The following is an 18,872-nucleotide window of genomic DNA, read 5'->3' as shown; positions in this document are numbered from 1 at the left end:
ACACACCCCCACCACAAACACCTGGCCCCCACATGAAAATAGCCAGTGAAGAACAATTCAAGGATTCAACAAAAACAACAAGGTCTGATAATGCATTTTTCTGCTCCTTCACACAGCCCTGCTGTATTGGAGAGCCACTCTACACTCTCTGCACACCAGAGCAAAGGGAGGCTCATCATCCCTAAGTTCTTCCCACAGATATTTCCACTGAGAATAAAAAAAAAGTAGAAAACAGTGATCATTATTTGTTTATTTGAATAAATAGTACAACTGTCAAAAACCATGCATAAACACTCCTGCTGTGAATTTTAGCAAACATAGCATTGCATTGTAACTTGCTTACAGTACACAACTCATCACTAAGATGGATATCTCCAACATATGACAAGTCCAGAATTTTATCTGCAAGGCTGGTTTTTAGTAGTTAGAAATCCAGAGTAAACACTGTTAAAAACAGTAGAAAAGACTCTTAAAAAACACATTAATACTGACAGTACTGGGGTGTGGGGAAGAGGGGTAAGAAATCCTAGACAGTTTAAATTGATTTTAAAAAATCTGCCACTGTCCATTTTTCATCTTGAAAAACAGAATGAAGCTGAGGACTATCTGAGCTTTTTTCAGTGGTAATACAGCTCACTGTAACTGAGTGTGTCAAGTAAATGCACATAAAAGTCAAGTTGTATGGACAGGAAAAGACAAACATTCATTAAGCACTTACAAATGTGGGAGCTTTAATGCTGCAGAGCATTCAGCATTCCAGATGAACTCAACAGGATTCAGACTGGTACCCATATGTAAAACCCCCCAGTAACACAAAAATATCATGAATAACATCTTTAACACTGACTCAGCTTTCTGAGAGGCAAAGAATTATGGTGCATGTGTCACAGAAAGGCAGGATAAAAGCAGGTGTTCAGAGAAGCTTTACCTACATGGCTTCTCCTGGAAGCTGGGCTCACTGGGATGAAGCCACATGTCAGTTCAATATGCCCTGCTCACAAATCTGGTTAACAATAAATACAGTGTCTACAGAACAGTGAGCTGGCCAGACAGCCAGGAGCCAAGGAATGAAAAAAAGTATTTTCCCTGTGCAACATCTCCCAACAAACAAGACCACAACAGAACAGGCTGTGACTCCTGATCCAGGCGCAGTCCTGCTGACAGGGACATTAACAGAAGGAATGCTAAAGGAGACCCGTGGTTGTAGCAAGGGGACCAGAAACACAGAATTCAACAAAACAGACACTCTTTCATAACCTGTCATAACCTGCTCACCTCTGCTTATGTGCCCTGAAGATGCCAGCTCTATGATCCCAGCTCACAAACAACCATCCCTTTCTAAAGCCAAATCATCCTCACTCATACCTTCTTTTTATCTTCTGTTTGCTTTTGATATTAATACTGCTTGCAATTTCAAAAACTACACTCTCTGGAGGTCTTTCCCAGCAACTCAGAGAATATAAACAGAGCTGGCACCTCCACATGACCTGAAGGAAGGAGGATGGAATAACAACTATTTAACAGACTTGCTTCCTGCAAATAACCCTGCATTAAACTAAAAGTTTGAGAGACTTTTCAGCTCAGTGACCTTCCAGCCTCATGATACCTTTATTTCTCAGCACAAAAGTTAGACCAATTTCCTTCACCTGCCAGGAGAGCTGTCCACCAGGCCTTAGCATCTCTCCTGGTGCAAGTCTCCTCTGTTGGTGTTGTGGTGGAGTTTAGTGGCACCATATGAACTGCACATCCTTGTTCCAGGCTCAGTATAAACAGAGAGAAGTCAGCTCCTTCCTAAAGCACAGGCATGCAAAGATTCCCCAGAGAGCCTGGGGAAGAGCAGAGCAGAGGAGATCTGAATTTTTCATGCAAAAAAAGGGCAACTTCCTTCCATCTTTCTTTTTTTTAGAGGTGTGAGGGAAGGTGTTCCAAGTAATCCAAATACTAGAACTCAGAACCCAAAAATACAAAGCAAAGAAGCAGAAGCTCATTTCTCTCCCTCTGAGATGAAAAACTGTTTGAGAAGGGAAGGAGAAAATCCCAGTTGTAAAATTATACCATTCAAATAGCATGTTTTCTCTTGAATCTGAGCTCAAAGGCAAATAATATTTGGTGCAAAAAAATTGAAATTTAGGGAAAGAAGATGCTGACTTACAACTGGACTCAAGTGAGCCTATGGAGCAGAGCAATTGCACTTGCTCTCCTTCAGGGCACTCTGCCTAGTGTTTCAGCCCATAAACAATGGATGCCCATAAAACAAAAGCTGCTGCTGTGATACATAAAAGCAGCAATCAAATCTCTCCTCTGTGTGCTCAAAGGAAAAGGGTGATACTGAATGCATATTCCACATATCATTTACTCTGAAATTGCCAACCCCATTTCCTCCACAAAGCTCTCCTCAAAAATCCATTCAGATAGCTCCTGCTCCAGCACATTCCCTCTGTTAGTTAGTGCAGGGGAAAATGCACTAACCCAGCCTGTGCCTGTGTGACCAGCTCTGGACCAACCTGACTGAAGCTGCCTAACAGGTGACAGTGGCCCTAGCAACCAAACTTTCTCCTAGAAGAGATTAAATAAAAAATAGACACCAAAGGATTAGTTGGTAATCCCATTGCAAGACTTATTCTGTGTAAACACTGAATGGAAGTAACACTGAGTAGAAAGAGGCGAACACAAAAACTGAAGCTTTTGCCATTAGCTTCAGACAGTGCCTGTAATTCCCCTCAGCCAACCCAACCAACAGAACACACAAACTCTTATTTAATAGAAAAGGCTCAGCTTCTAAATAAATTCCAAAGGTGATTTTCTACTGTTAACACTCTAAGCCTGGAAAATCATCAAATGCCAGTTGCAACCAAAGAGTATGCAAAAGAAAGTCTTCTGCAGAAGTAAAGAATCTTGAGCCATGAGGAAAGTCTCATGTTCTCCCTGCTTATTAAAGTAGTTAGTGGTATATTTCCTTTCTCAAAAGAACATTTGTGGGTCATAGCAAACAACAGATCCATTTGGCAAAAGTGTGAAATACCTACACATTTTCAAGTGACCTGGAGAATATACATGCATCATTTTTAGTGGGATTGTCTTGCAAACAGCTACAGAAAGAACACATCAGCTGTAGGAAGAATGCAAGAAGTACATAGCATAAGGCACAATGGGAGCATGCAGAGGGCGTGTTTATTGTAGCTTCTGCCTGGGGAGGCTGAAGGATGAAGAGATCTCAGAAGCTTCCAGGATCACTCAACGTTCTTGTACTTGGTGAAAAGGTTGTACAGAACCCTGAGGGTAGACTTCAGGTCCAAGTTGACAACATCTGTGGAAGAAAAGGAGAAATCCTTAATTTGCATTGTGTTTTTCCTCATTTGTCCTGACAGGAACAGAAGTCCCCACTTCTCAGAGTTGATGGAATTGTGAATAAAAAAAAATCCACAGATTTCTGATCTCCCCAAGCCTTTTAAATGTCCTGCACAATTTGCTCCAAAACAGCTTTACAATCACACAGTCACAGCTGACTTCTCTCTGGGAAACAGGAGGGTAATTCCCTTCCCCAGCTAAAATTGGCTACAGAGAAAGTCTGCTTCTGTCAGAGACCTGGGATAAGGCTTTGGGAAATACTCCTAATGACTTCCTGGGCCACAGAAGCAGTGAACAAGCAGTCACGCACATCCTGAGGTACTGAACCACAAACACAGCTCTGATATGGTCCATGAATTAACAAAGCCTGTATCCTTAGCAGACTCCAAGCTTTTTATTATTTAATAACCCTTCTTATCATGCTCAGCCAGGGAACAGGTCAGGAATAGCTCTCAATAAAAACCTTTCCTGTTAGCACCTCTCCACCTATACTACAATAAAATGCCAAGAATGCAGGGATTCTGAGGGGAGGCACAGGACAGAGAAAGCTGAAGAAGTAGAAATAAAGTTTGGATATAACATGGCAGAAATGAGTAGGAAGCAGCAAAAAATACACAATGACCAATATATATGGAAGCAGAAGTGAGGAAGAACAGATAATTTAAAAATCATCAGAAGTCCTAGGAAGACAGCAAACTGTTAAGAGACCAAGCACAATTAATGTGAGGTCCAAGGGAAACCCCCCCACTGTCTGCTTTGAAGACTCATTGCCAGGACCTCTCCACCCTTCCCTCCCACCTCACACTGGATACCACTCTCTACCCCCACGCTTCATCTGGTATTTTCAATAATCTCTTAAATATTCTTTCTACCCTTTTTGCTTGTATTATTTTACATATTTCATTTATGATTGTCAGTTCACATTTGCAGAAGAATCTTCTCCTGCCCCAAAGAAAGGTCCTAATTGCTGTGAAGTCATGCATCCTAAAAAAAGAAATGTCTATCCAGAAAACTGAAATATAAAACTTCTAATTTTTCCAGGTATCACAGAAAGTTGATACCCAAATTAAAACAAGCCAACCCAAATTAAAACACAAGCTTAATGCTGAATGTTTTCTTATTTTTCTTTTTTTCTATCTTCCAGTAGTGAAAATTCCATCTCCATTCTTTGATAATACAGAACAATGGTTAATAACGACTGCTGCAAAAGTTATACTGTAATTCCAGTTTACCATTTCCCTAACTTTCAGACCTTGTTATGTCTTAGACTGCTGCATTAGACTACTACTGCTTATTGATCAGTGTCTAACAGGTATTTCCAAGAATAAACATTCTCAGCCTCCTGCTTCTTATGATAAGATAAAATGTTCACAGCTATAACATTACCAACAGCAACAACTACTAAAATGTTAACTGAAAGTGACCATACACTCTAAAATTACTTTAAAATAATCCATTAATTTAAAACTCTCACAGTCCATAACAACCTCATTAGAGGATACTGAATTAATCCACCACAACATAGTTCTGCTGCAATAACTCAGCACCAAGTGTTGCTGCTGGCCCAATCCACTGAATTTGGCTGGAAGAACAGAGAAGAGGAGATGACCTGTATGGTCTCTCTCTGTTTACACCTGTACACAGACACATACAAGATTTAAGAAGACCTATTTCTTCCAAGCACTGCAGAAAGCACGAGCTATAGGGATAAAAACAATGTTCTGCTCTAGACAATGTTTTTCCTTAAATCCTACCAGTAATTAAACTAGTTGGACAGCCAGGCCCACTGTCACAGACATATTTTATGAAAAATCCTTTTGCCAGTCTTTTCTCCTGAGAAGATGAGAAGCTTCAGCTTCTCCATGTTTTGCTGCTTTGGAATGTGATTTGGAGAATTGTTTATCCAGCATGTGAAATTCTTTTCACTTGATGACCAATGACAGCCACTTGTGTTGAGGCTGTGAGCAGTCACAAGATTTTATGATCATTGCTTTCTATTCCTTTCAAGCCTTCTGATGTCTCCTTTCTCTTGTCTTTTAGTATAGTTTCAGTATCCAATTTTCTTTTCATATAATATATATCATAAAATAATAAATCAGCCTTCTGAAACATGGAGTAAAGATTCTCATCTCTTCCCTCATCCTGGGACCCCTGTGAACATTGCCACAGCCCACCACCTCAAATCCTGGGGGCAGTTTTGGGAATCTCACATCAGAAATGACATTGAGAGGCTGGAGCGTGTCCAGAGAAGGGAAGGGAGCTGGGGAAGGGGCTGCAGCACCAGGAGGGGCTGAGGGAGCTGGGGGGGCTCAGCCTGGAGAAAAGGAGGCTCAGGGGGCCCTTCTGGCTGTGCACAACTCCCTGACAGGAGGGGACAGCTGGGGGGGATCAGGCTCTGCTCCCAGGGAACAAGGGACAGGATGAGAGGAAATTGTCTCAAGTTGTATCAGGGCAGGTTTCCCCAACTGAGTATTGGGAAAATTCCTTCAGTAAAAGGGTTGCCAAGCATCAAAACAGGCTGCCCAGGGAAGTGGTGCATCCCCCATCCCTGCAGGAATTTAGAAGCTGTGTAGATGTGGCACTTGGGTATGTGGCTTAGTGGTGAACATGATGACTCTGGGTTAATGCTTGAACTCAATGGTCTTAGAGGTCTTTTCCAATTCTATGATTCTAATCCAAGAGGCATTTACTACCCAATTCATGCTAAAGAGCATGGATTCACCTGACAGGCTTCCCAGCCTATTGATGACCAACAATGGATGAGAGTGTGGCATTAACAGAACATAACTATAAACAGAATTCTTTGGCACAACTTCAGATTCTCTGTCAAAATTAATTACGGTTCTGTGAAAGACATATTGCAATACATGAGGAGATCTTACAAATGACACTAGGGTGACAAGCCATTCCCAAGATGTGACTGTCCTCTCCAGGGGAGCAGTTTTTCAGGAGCCACAGTCAGTTTCACAGATACCACACAAGCACACTCACTCCAACAGCTGGGAATTGCTGCCAGGAATGGCCACACACAGAGAAGAGGAAGGAAAACACACAAGAGATGGTACATCTTGCAGCAGCAAAAAGCAAAAAAGGAACGTTGTACGAGCTAATTTGGCTCTCCAGCTTATATTAATTACATTTTCAATCAGTAAAACACTTAAAAGCATATTTTGCTCCTTATTGAATCTCCACAAGCAAGATCTGGTATAATGTTTTACCATTCATGATAATGTAAGAAAGCCTCATGAAAATGTAACCTTCTTCTGGTTTTCATCATTCTTTTCAGCATTCTTCAGGAGCACTTTTCATTCCCCAGTTTACAACAACGTACTGAGAGCATGTATAAGCTATTTAATACTGTCTTTTGCCTTTTCTCTCTTCTACAACCATCTCCACTGTTTGTTAATCTATTTACTATCACCATTTTTCCCATTTTAAGTCAGAACAAATGTTTCTTGTGGGGTCCTCATTTTCCTTTGTTATGCAGAAGCCTGTAACACATACAAAGTCTGTAACATCAGGAATAAAAATTGCTCATTTAGCAGTCATAAAGTTTTAATTCCTCTTTTTATCCCTAGTGCAAGGAACAATGCAGACCTCATCAATTATTAAAGTTATTAAATAATTTTAAAGTTCAGAGACTTAAAGGGAAAACGTGGGTTTTACACTTTTTAGTTCCAACCCCTACATCCACATAAATGAAGAAGATTTTTTTGTACTGGTTCTCCTAAAAAAACCCTTAAAGCCTTCCAGTTATATGTCACTGAAATCCAATCACAGGAGTCCAGACTAGCACCAGCTGCAAGAATTACGAGAATTAGACCATGAAAAGCTTTCTGCTTGGATTGTTACTGAAAACACCAGCTGAATTTATCATGTAGCACAGAACAGCTCTTGAATGACTCACTAAAGCTCCACTTGGACACCTCGGTGAATCTGCTCCAGACAAGAAGCATGGGCAGGATATACCCCAGGCACAGACAGTGAATCCTTTGGAAAACCCTCAAGGGGCCCATTCACAGCTCCACTTTGTGGTACTATTGCTACTTTGAATGGAATTGCACTTGAAATACACCTGCCCTGATGACTTTACACACAGTTTAAAGCCACGTGGCACGTCCATACCTTCAGGGCGAGCTTTTGGCTTCTTCAGGCCTCCATCTTGCATCAGCTCAAAAGCAAAAGAAACATTGTGCACCTGAAAGACATAAAAGGTTTAGAATCTGAGTTATACAGGCATCAAAAGCCTCTAATCAAATTTTTTTAGAAGCCTTATTCTCTCTGTACTTGATAATTCTATTTAAATCAATATTAAACATTTACATGATTAAGCACAGCAGAATCATAAAGTGCTTGGTGACAGCAGCTCCTGGGCTGCAGAGAATCTGCAAAATAAGCTATGCAGGGAATCTGCAAAATAAGCCAAGCACAACTGTACATAAAGAGTTTCTGAACAAGCCCCTGGAGATCACACAGGAGCACAAATTCCGAGAAAAGAAAATGGACCAAAAGGGAAAGTGAAAGAAGGTAGGTGTCTTCATTTAATCTCTCCTTTGAGGAACAAAAATTACAATTTAAAGAGATCTGCATTGCAGATTTCTTGTCCGCACTTACTGAAATTTAGGCAAGGTAATTAACTTTATGAATTCTGTGCAGTTTTGTCACTGCACATGACAGTTCTGGAGAGACATAGTTTACTACTCAGGACTTTATTAATAATCTCTTTTACCCGCTGCAGTTCCTCCACATTCATTGTGACAAAACCAATCACTTTCAACATGGTATTTTTCCCCCCCAAAACACAGAGCCTACCGCTCCTTCTTCAATTTACAAATCCCCATTCCTCAAGGCTAAGTCTCCAAACAAAACCACACTTCTGTAATACTGGGTAATCTTTATGAATTCCAACCATTAATAATAAAATTGTAACCAAACAGATGCTGGCTGCAACTCAGCACCCTGCATTTCTACAAGAGCAAAAATTGAAGACAATGGGATAAAGAAGCAAGAAAAAGCTCTAAGAGATGTGTGAGATGTGGTAGAGAACCATCCTTCCCATGGTGCACCTTTGCTGAGGGGCTGACAGCAACAACGTGTGCAGGAGCCAATATGAAAACCCCACTTTAAACAGCACTCACAAAGCATTCCATCTTTAAACTTTAGCCAATGTTTCCCTTTTTGACCTAGTCCCCTCCTGCTGCAGCTCAGCCAACACAAAACCTGTCCTCTGCCCTGCAGAACCTGGCACAATGAGAAGCAGGGGGTACCTGCAGGACTAGGCTCAGGGTATTTTGATTTACCATCACCAAATATACACAGATGCATGTGCAGGTCTGGGAACAACTGCAGACAGAGGCAAACTTTTGGTTGTGACATGAAAACACAGTCTAAATACTCTTCTCATTGTGAGCACAAGAAGGGACGCAGGACAATGGGGCAAGTGTGGGGCTGAGAGCAAGAGACCTACTCACAAGAACACTTCAGGCAGTACTACAATCTAAAAAATTACTTTGGTTATGCAAAGTACTATACAGTACAGAGCACTCATTACTGTATTCATTTACCCTGGACTTTAGTAAGCTTTATGTGTTGTCTGATGCCAGGAACAGAGTATCCTTCTTCCTTAACTATGAGGAATTTACCCATTCATTTCATAATTTTTAGAGGTTTTAACCATCAAGCGCCACAGCCTATTTGCTAGATCTTCAGAAGAAAATATACCAGCTTCAGTTTCACCTGGCACAAGGTGAAAAGATAAAACAATTGGAAAAAACCATGTGATAATAATGCAGAAAGAGCATAAGCTGGAGTTTCTACCCACCTTTTGATCAAAACTTTCAGGTGTTAAGTAGAAGTTGTGAAGAGGAACAAAATAGTCCTCAAGGAGACCCATGAGCAAAACCAAGTAAACACCATCTGCAAACTAAAGAGAAATATGAGGAGAAAGCATCTGTTTGTAAATCACCATTCATAAACAAGAAGAAAGAATTCTTGGCCCAAATTATGTATTTTGATTTTTTTTTTTTTTTTTTTTTTGCTAGCACAGAAGTGTGAGATGGTTCAGGAGTCTTTTCTTGCTTTCCTCATGTTCATTTAATTTGCTTGAGGAATCCTGCCAACTTCACAGCAGTAGTTAAAAAAAACCCGAACTTCCTGGGGCACATTATATACCCTCAGTCTTCCTGCCACAGTGTCAGGTAATTTCAACCACAATCCCTCTTAAATTGTGTGTGTTAGACATTCAAATCTTTGCCCTTAATCAAATCTTGAAAATAAGTCTCCCCTGTCACAGGTAGGAAGTTGAATTTAATAAAAGAATTTTTTCCCCTAAGTCAAAATAGATTGTTTATGGTTTCAGAAAACACTGAATAAAATCCTACATATTTTCAGCCACCCTATTCAGTGTTCCTACCAGACCAGATGGCTACTGACTGGATAAGAGGGATAATGTTATGCAGTTCTAAGACTTCCCACTTGTGATCATGATATGGCACATGTGACATCCTCTAAAAAATAAATTCTTGAGTGTGGCTGAGGCAACAATTTCTTGTGACAGATCAAATCCAGTGGCCCATTTATTTCAGCAAAGCTGTAAAATAGCAGTGAATGAATGACTGGTATTACACCAAGCCAGGCTCAAATGAATTACCCATACTCCTGGTATAATTCTCTGGATTCTGTGCTTATCATTTTGCAGAGACAGAAAGATAACCATCTCTCATGGCTCAGTAAACTCTGGAAAGAAGATCTGCTTCTGCTTAGCCAAGCCATGTCTGAAAATCTGCAGTTTACACAGACTACATCCAAGAAGACAAAGCCTCCTACCTGGGTTTCCAACTCTGTTACTTCCAAATTGAGTTTATTCAAGTGTTTGTTCACAAAGGTGATCAGAGACTATTAAAAAAAAAACAGCAGAAACAGTGATGTCAGACACTACACTCAGTGCTGATGTGAAAGGGCTAACATAACCTTTAAAGACATTTTTAAAAACACAATAGGCATGTTTGCTGCCTGCTTTTGCACAAATACGTATGCAGGACTTATTTGTTTGCACCAGATGCCAGAACTCAGCAGATGGTGCTGTTACATGCAGCTTTCCCAGCACATCAGGCAAACTTAAGTGGCCTGGGAAAGTGTTGTGATGACATCAGAGCCTGAAGATGAAGTGGGCACTAGGTGCATTTACTGTCCCTAGTAATTTATTGAGGTTCTTGAAGGTGCCAACAGCACAGCGGTGTGCACACAACTCTGTTCCTGGAGGGATGTGCGCAGTCAGCACATGGATTACAGCCAGGATGAAGCCCAGGTCTGGGATTCCTATTTCAGATGCAAATCTTGCCATTTCAAACCAGACCTGTGCCAATGGATTGAAGCACATAGATCTGTCAGCCCACTTACACCACTTACAGAAGGGACACGGACACACAGCACAGTGTTACCACTTCTATTGTGTGCAAAGAGTTAAGTTAGTTCTTTATCCACTTAAAAGGACTTTTCTAAAAGATATTTCAGGCTGGAAAGATAAAAATCTTCCTGAGACTTCAAAGCATTATTTTAAAAGCACACATCCTTTATTTCACACAAGGGGAAGGGACAATTTACAACACTGATCCTCACATACTGCTCTCCTAATAAAAAGCTTAACAGCCAGGCTGGAACTATCTGATGGAACTACATGGAGTCTCTTATATATTCCCCCAAAGCAGCAAGAGCTGGCAGAGAGAGATAAACAGCTACATTACCCCTCTGCTCTAACACAAAGCCATGCCAAAAATATATCTGGATGGACATGCTGTGCAGTGATGCTCAGCCTTAAAGGACAAACCAAGGGACCATAGGAATAAGTGCTTAGCATCTGGGCCAAAGCAGCTCTTTTGTAAAAGCTTTATATTCAGCAAACTTCTTTATGGGTGAATCACAATTTTACATTTGGAAAACATCACCTGGCTTTGACACAGTGATCCTTGGGGACAAACACCCCTTTCACTACTTCAAATTCTTCTTCTGTTATTTGCTGGATGCTTCTGAATATCTTTCCAAAAGCACAAAAACATTGCAATAAATAAATTGTGGAAAATAAAGCTAGGATTTTACTTTTTACCTTTTTGACTACGCTGAGCTTGTCTGGTGCATGATCAAAAAGAGTGTCAAAGGCATCACGCTCTGGTTTGGGAGAAAAAAATTAAAATCAGAACACCTCCAACAGCACAAGTGTGGAAAGCAGGTTACCTGTCCAAAACCTAAAAGTTTTTCTCAGAAAATCACACAACAGAGACCCAAGATAAAAGCATCCTGTTTTGACGTCTGGATATATGCAAGAGCAAACTGCCCTGGGAATTTCAGAAGTAACTGAAAATAAACATATTCACTGATTTCACTTTTGTGCCTTTCAAAATTGGTACACAAAATATGTGGGTGAAAGAAAAATTAAAATGAAACACAAATTCTGACTATATCCCAATCCTAATTTAAACAGCTATGGTTGCATCCACATTCAGTGTCAAATTCAGACATTAATTAGGTTAATTTAAAATTACTGGTAGTACCCCTGACATCAGTAAAGCCTAGAACTGAACTCAAGGGAATTCTGTTTCAGCAGTGTAAGAAGAGCAAAGCCTACAGACAGCATAAAGATTCAAATTATGTTTCTACCTTCAAAGCACTGTCTATCAATATCTAATCAAATCTGTTTTCAACATAGTTTTTAACAGCTTTTCCATGATCAAATACTTTGCATTTACAGAACACATTTTAATAGTTTTCTACTGTCAAATAAACAAACATGCATTATCTAAATTCCTTTGGTATCTGAAGTTACATTATTTAGCCCCTATAGCTCCCTGACATTACTTATTTTCCAGTGCCTTATTAATATTTAATGTAGATATGCTGCAAGAAAAGAAATTATAGTTTTGACATAATAGGCAAATAAAGAAAATAAATTACTTCTTTTCATCCCTTACAGGAGCATACTTCTTAACATGAGAAATTACTTAATGCTTCTCTTGGCAGCAACAGCAAAAGAAATGGGTTTTGGTTAGAAGACCAGACATACACTTGGTAAGGCCTAAACTTCAAAATCTAGAAACTACAAAGGAGATAAGATCCTCCATGCAAAGGAATTAGCTCTGGTCCTACCCATTATGCTCCATATCTGCATGGAGTAACAAAACCTGCCCCCACAACACATTCCAACCTCATGGAATTGCTCAACCCATTGTCTTGATCTGCTGAAAGAAAAAAATGACCAGATTTCTGTGCCTGACACAAATCAAACAAAAAAAAATTTCAGAGTTGTTACTTACCAAATCTTCCCATCATCATCCTGCAAGTCAGAGAATTCAAAAACATGAAGTTAGTTCATGAATAATCAGTCTGGGAAGACAAGAGAATGGCCCTAAAAGGAGCTGTCCTTCAATATGCAGAGGGCCAACAACTTGTGCAAACTCAGGGGTCTGAGCACATCACAGAGCAGACCCAATGTGCTGCAGGAATGCCCCCAGCAGAGCACCAGGGAAGTCAGGGAAATCCATTTGAAATTAATGGAAATGCTTAATTACATTTTGCACACAATTATGACTTCTTATCCATACTTCTTTTTATGATGAAAGGTGAATGACTAAAAGTGCTTGTATGTGTATTTCCACAAATATAATCTAAATCACACAGCTTACAAGAAGCAAAGCCATCCATCTCACTTCAACTTGTTTTCTCTGAAGAAAATACAGTCTATGTGAATATTATGTAAATAAAACTGCCACGTATGAAATACATACATAGCCAGTGACATCACCAGACATGCAGATGTTTATCAGCTGAGAATCAGGCCCTGATTTGCACAGAAGAATTGGAAAGTATTCAGTGAATGTTGGATTCTGCTGATCACTGCATTTTCCATAGATGTACTTGTGTCTGGATATGCAACACATTAAGCAGTAACCTTTTAATACTGTGTAATATTAATTAGCTCCATAAAATATACGTATAAACACACAGGCAAATCTGCAAACATCTTTCTTGCTAAAAAATGTCCAAGCCCCAGCCTGCAGATCACATCTTGCAAACCACATCTGGAGGAGAGCACAAGCTCACTGCGCTGTTCAAGGGCACAGGAGAGAGGGGAGGAATTTTGGCCCACAGATCAGAGCTCTGATCCTACAAAAAGCACTATGAGATCTTTTATGTCCACACAGAGATGTTATGATCTCATTTCTGTGTGCTTCCATCTGAAAGATCTTCCCCACTAAGCACCACATGGTGCTTCATTTTATCTTCAAAGCCATGGGAAGCTGAGCCAACTCTACAGGGAGCCAATACACGGATAAACTGAGGGACGGCTCATGTAAGCCCCTCTTAGGCTGCCTTCAGACCATGTGAAGGAAAACCTCAGCTTTCAGTTGAAGCCAAAATGTATGTCTAGCCTTCTCTTTACAACAAGGACTGTAAAAACATACAGCAAAGTAAGCTGCTACAAAAACTGGAGAGGGAAGAGGGTTACTTATTTATTTATTTTTGCTGAGCTCTTCTCTCCTTACAGTTCTAACTGTATCACTTCAGTTTAGAGAGCTATGTCAAAGAATTGCCTTTTTTCAAACTAATTCTCCCCCAAAATATCTACATTACCCTTCATTTCATAGAGAAAATAGCACTAAGCAGAAAGCATATATATAGCTACATCCAGTAGGCAGGGGGGAAAAAGGCTCACATAAGTCACTTTCAGTTAAAAGCTTCTAGGAGACAAGAATTTCCAGAGGACACTTCTCCATTGTAGCATATTTTCAGAGACCAAGTCAACTTCATGTAGTTTAAAAAACACCACATGAAAGGATTTCATTAATTTAGCAAGGATGGGGGATGATTAAACTTCTCCCTCATGCTTAGAAATGGTCTCACATCCTGCACAGAAGCGTTTTGTGCTTACTCTGTCGTGGTCGTCAGCTCCTCTGAAACATGAGTGGTCTGAAGGAGGCCTTCACGTTTCTGGAAAGGAAGATGGAATTAGCAAAGAAGCTCATCAGAGGCTCATTCAGCATCTTTCATAGCACCAGAGGACAGAACTGGATGAATTCACTAAGTTTCACAGAGGCAGAGGTGAAACAGCTGACACAGGAGAATTCATGCCCAGAACAGTGGCATTGATCAGGCTGACAGCCACAGGGATGTTTGAGAAATGTGTATTTGCACCTGTATTTGCAGCTAACCGCCTCACTGGCAATCCTCCTCCTCCTCAGACCACAGTGAACATCATGCCTGGAATACAGTTTGGAGTTTGTCAGCCCCACTTTAGATCCCTGCAGGGCAGCTGGTCATGTCACAGTGTCTGCCAGCAGCTCGGCACATCTGGCAGCCTGACTCTTCTGGGACTGAAATGACACGGATGGCTGTGCCCAGGCCAGGGCTCCAGAGTGCTGCACAGCTCTCCTAGAGCAGGCATGGCACTTGGGGCCACTGCCACACACCTGACAGCGACACACACATCCTCCAAGGAAACACAGGGAGCACAAAAAGCTCAGCTAATGATTTCACAATGAACAGCACTTCCCTGACACTAGGTTGTCTCTCCTTGGCATAATTTTCTGCATGAATAAGGAGTCTCTACCCAAGAGAAATCACATGTGTTGAGACAGTTTCAAAATACCTCAGAGGGTGGAAGTGCTTTTACCTGAGTGAAAAAACTCATTTAGCATCTCCACGGGTTCCTTTCAAAACTATGCCTGAATAGAGGAATTTCTTTCCTTCCTTCTGCGTGCTCAAAAAGCTGACAGAAAGAGCTCAAATCTCAGCAGCCATCTAGGAACCAGGTCTGTCAGAATGACTTAGGGGAGGGCTAAGGGAAACAACCCCCCCAGGCACAAGCTCTGCACACCTTTACCATCCCAGTCGAACCTCAAGCAAGAGCTTATTAGGGAGAACAGCTTTGAGGAGAAACATCCTTCCCCAGAAGCAGTTTGAGAAATGAGAATTGAAATCTAAAAACCTGTAAGAAGAGCTCCTGCCCCTGCACTCCCTACTGAAGTAATGAAGGCAGGCAGAGCTGCTGGAAGGGAGGGAGCTGTAACAGATCCATGCCTGCCTGGGCTTTGTGCTGCCAGCTGGCCACGTCTGCACAGCCCTCACTTCCCTATCACACTCCTGTCTCATCCTGCTCTCCCGAGGGAGCCATGGGAACAGCGCCAGGAGCTTTGGGGGAAAAGCCAGCATGACAGCATGGATGGAAAAATGAGGAGGCATCTGACAGGGCAATGTTTCCCTGCATACAAAACAATGCTGCCTTTATTCCATCCCAACACATCTCTGCTTTATTAACACAGGGTTCAGGACCTTCCAGGCACCCTGAACCCCAGGGAGAAGATGGTGTAACCTGTGAACAAAATCTCAGTAAGTGATGACTCGTGAGTAATGCCTCCAAGTGCCTGATAAGAAAGAGGAATGGTTTCCAGCACTGGCTGCCCAGCTGGTAGAAAAGGAAGCACTGTTCCCCCTCCCAGGCAGCCCAGCATGCTTCTCTCACAGCAAGCTTAGGTCTCCTGACCTTGCAATACAAAAGCAAATGTCATTCCTTGATAAAATGTTGATTCCTTCCACCACTGGCACCAGACACATTTATTCTTCATCCTGCCTTGGCTCTGACCTTTCAGTCTGCAACTCACACTAAAAGGAAATTACTGTAAAAATACCCCAGATCTCCCAGCAGCACCAAGCTGGGACATGCTGCAATTTTAAGAATGAGGCTGACGTGAGCTAAGCATAAAAGATGACAATTCCTGAGCCTTGCAAAAATAACCAATACAGTGAGCCTTTAGCACATTTTTTCCACTTAATTCTGAGAACTTTTTTTTGTTTTCCTGAGTTAGGGTATTTCTTCATCATGCAAGCTTACATTTAGAAAAACAGGCAGTTGAGTCAGCTGGAAAATCTCAGTGTTTTCAGTCGTCACTGGAAGCACCACCAAAACCAACAGTTTCTCTCCTCCCTGCCCTCTCTGAGGAGGGCTGGAATGACAGGTATGTGTTGAGTGACACCAGCATTAAAGCATGTATCACCCTAGACTCTTAACTCAGCACTTAGAGTAGCTGCTCACAGAATTTAACTAGAAGGCCCACCTGAACCCTTGCTCTGCCAGGACCCTTCTTGAATAACTTGGGCATACATTTCCAGGTTCCCCAGTTTCCCACTTCACACAAAGAAACCAGTAAGAAAACTAATTCTGGAGGTTGATTTCAAAAAGGTTTTCAAGTTACTTCCAAGTAACTATTTCAGGAACTCTGCTCTTGAGAGGGGCTATTATAAAATAGCCCCTCACAGAGGCCATTATGAAATAATAAAAAGATAAGTGGTTTTCTGCTGGGTTGGTCTTGTAGTTGTTCCACATAATATGGAAAGACGGATAGCTAGCTAAAGGTTCTTCCTGCCAAGGAGGGTAAAACAGAAAGTCATCTCCAAAATGCTTGTGGGTTTCTGAGCAAACTAACAGTGCAGAACAAAAAAGGATAGTGCATTGTTTGACAGACCCAGATTGAGCTACAGATATTTTTCAGACTCTAAATCAATTATTTTTAATTAAAAAAGCATATGCAGCACCTTAAGAAAGTCTCAGTCTGCCACTGCAAGATGGTAAAGGAAGAGAAGGATTTAATGGAAGGGCAGAATTACCATGGAACTGTGAAGATCTGGATAAACACCTTCCATGTAGCACAGTGCTGTCATAATATTATTTCACTTTGTGAATTAGGACACTGAAAGTAAGAGGAAAAAAGAGCCCATAGCACTTACACAAGCTCATAAGGTGCTCTGCATTGCTCTGGGATGGGCTGTGGAAATGCACACATCTTGGCTGAGCAGTCACTTGCTAAACCACTTTATTTTCATGGTGTAAGCACAGTCCTTTTGGGGAAAAAGCACCTCAGGAATCTGCACAGTGTGAGGACAGCTCAACAAGTGGATAAAGATAATCAAAGTCACCCATGAAAATGAGACTTAGCTAGTTTTGAAAATTTCAGTGTGGGTGTGTTCCTGGACCATACTCCCACAGCATCTTGCATGGCTTTCTTGCTGCAGGGTCAGTTCTGAAACACTTGCACAGAAGTCACTTAAACTGTTTATTTACCCCCTCTAATGTATACCCAAGCAAAAAGAGGCATTTAAATGAAAACCTCTCAGGTAACACCTTATGTTAACTGTGATCTAGTTTGACAGAACCCTGTTCATTGTTGGGATATATAACAAGAGATCACTTCAAAACAAATTTGTAATAGGGGCAATAATCTTCTTAATAGTAGTTTTCTTGTTTGGATTAGGAACAATATTCACCGCATCACCATTCTGTTTGTCATTAGAATAACAGAGGCCAAACAAAGTTCATTTGAAGAGATCTGTGTTACTGAACCAGCATGTATTTTTAGACTAGATAATGGATGCTGAACTACAAAAATTCAGTTTACCAAACTAGAAGGCAGGTTTTTTTTTCCAGAATGAACATGCTCTGTTTCATACCACCCCTTGCTTTCCATTTAAATAAATAAAGATGAAGAGTTGCAAGCTTTTCCTAGCACTGGCTTAGGGGCTGAGAGAAGCCTCCTCTTGCACAGGGCCAGCTGTGCCCATGCCCATTGCCAGGACTCCAGGCTCTAGATCCAAAAGCAAGAGCCTCTAGGATTTGACTTAACTCCCACTATACCTGACTCCTTGGGGACACAGGTGTTGCACTCTCTCCTGCCTAGTTTCTTGTCAGCCTTTATGTCACCCTGTCATCTAGTCTCAAGATCCAAGGACTCTGGTGAGCCAGATGGAGTCTCCTCTATATCCCTCCAACAGGAAAAGAAGTGAAAACCTTCTCCACAGCCTTCTTTCTGCTGCAGAGGTGGATGGTTCTGTAGCTTGAACTAAGGACAGGGAAAGGGAGGCTTTATCTTTCTACCTCATATTTTTTTCTGCCTTAGCAGTTACAGAAGACACTTCACTGTACTGGACAGAAGGAGGTTTTTCACATCAGGGTGTGAGAGAGCTGCTGACCAGCTTATATTTATATATTCCTCCTTATCTTTCCAAGACAGGCAAAAGAAATCTAAAAATAAATCCGTCTCCTATTTACATTCGTGTTACTTTATAACTAACTCACTGTTCTTAAATTCAAAATCACCTTCTATAGATAATACACACATTTATTATGAACCAGGGAACATCCATCAATTTCTCATTTACATCACATCCTGCATGTCTAGTGCATCCGGCAGGCAACCTGGAAACACCATTACTTAAATATAAAGCAAAATGAAGCTCATCTAATCAACCACCCTGCATCTTGTAAGGGATCCAGGTTTGCAAAACAGGGCGTGGGATCACTTTATCCTCTTTATTCTTGAAAGGAAACTCACAGCTGGAACAGTAAATTGCGGAGTGAGTGCCACAGCAAACAGGCACTTGCAGAGCAGAGTGCCAGCTGGAACACATCTGCCTGGGGTTCAGCAGCTGGGAGAAAAACTGGGTTCCCATGGGAAGCTTTCCCTGGGATAGAAGGCAAGGAA

General features: G+C 41.3%; 1 protein-coding gene across 1 annotated transcript in view; it reads right to left on the bottom strand.

Annotated features, from left to right (window-relative positions):
• Positions 1–235: 235 nt before the first annotated feature.
• PARVB (parvin beta) overlaps positions 236–18,872 on the bottom strand; it is a 51,867-nt gene continuing 33,230 nt past the window's right edge. Inside the window, exons 7-13 of the mRNA XM_064701753.1 lie at positions 14,270–14,328; positions 12,654–12,673; positions 11,450–11,511; positions 10,174–10,242; positions 9,170–9,271; positions 7,474–7,546; positions 236–3,307 (exon numbers count right to left, since the gene is read on the bottom strand). Of these exons, the coding sequence (XP_064557823.1) occupies positions 3,231–3,307; positions 7,474–7,546; positions 9,170–9,271; positions 10,174–10,242; positions 11,450–11,511; positions 12,654–12,673; positions 14,270–14,328 (462 nt within the window). The 3' untranslated portion in view covers positions 236–3,230. The remainder of the gene's footprint in view (positions 3,308–7,473; positions 7,547–9,169; positions 9,272–10,173; positions 10,243–11,449; positions 11,512–12,653; positions 12,674–14,269; positions 14,329–18,872) is intronic.

Source organism: Zonotrichia leucophrys, chromosome 1A, assembly GCF_028769735.1.
Source record: "Zonotrichia leucophrys gambelii isolate GWCS_2022_RI chromosome 1A, RI_Zleu_2.0, whole genome shotgun sequence".
Taxonomy (NCBI): domain Eukaryota; kingdom Metazoa; phylum Chordata; class Aves; order Passeriformes; family Passerellidae; genus Zonotrichia; species Zonotrichia leucophrys.
The sequence above is the reverse complement of the archived record's forward strand: the minus strand, read 5'-3'. Positions and strand labels throughout refer to the sequence as shown.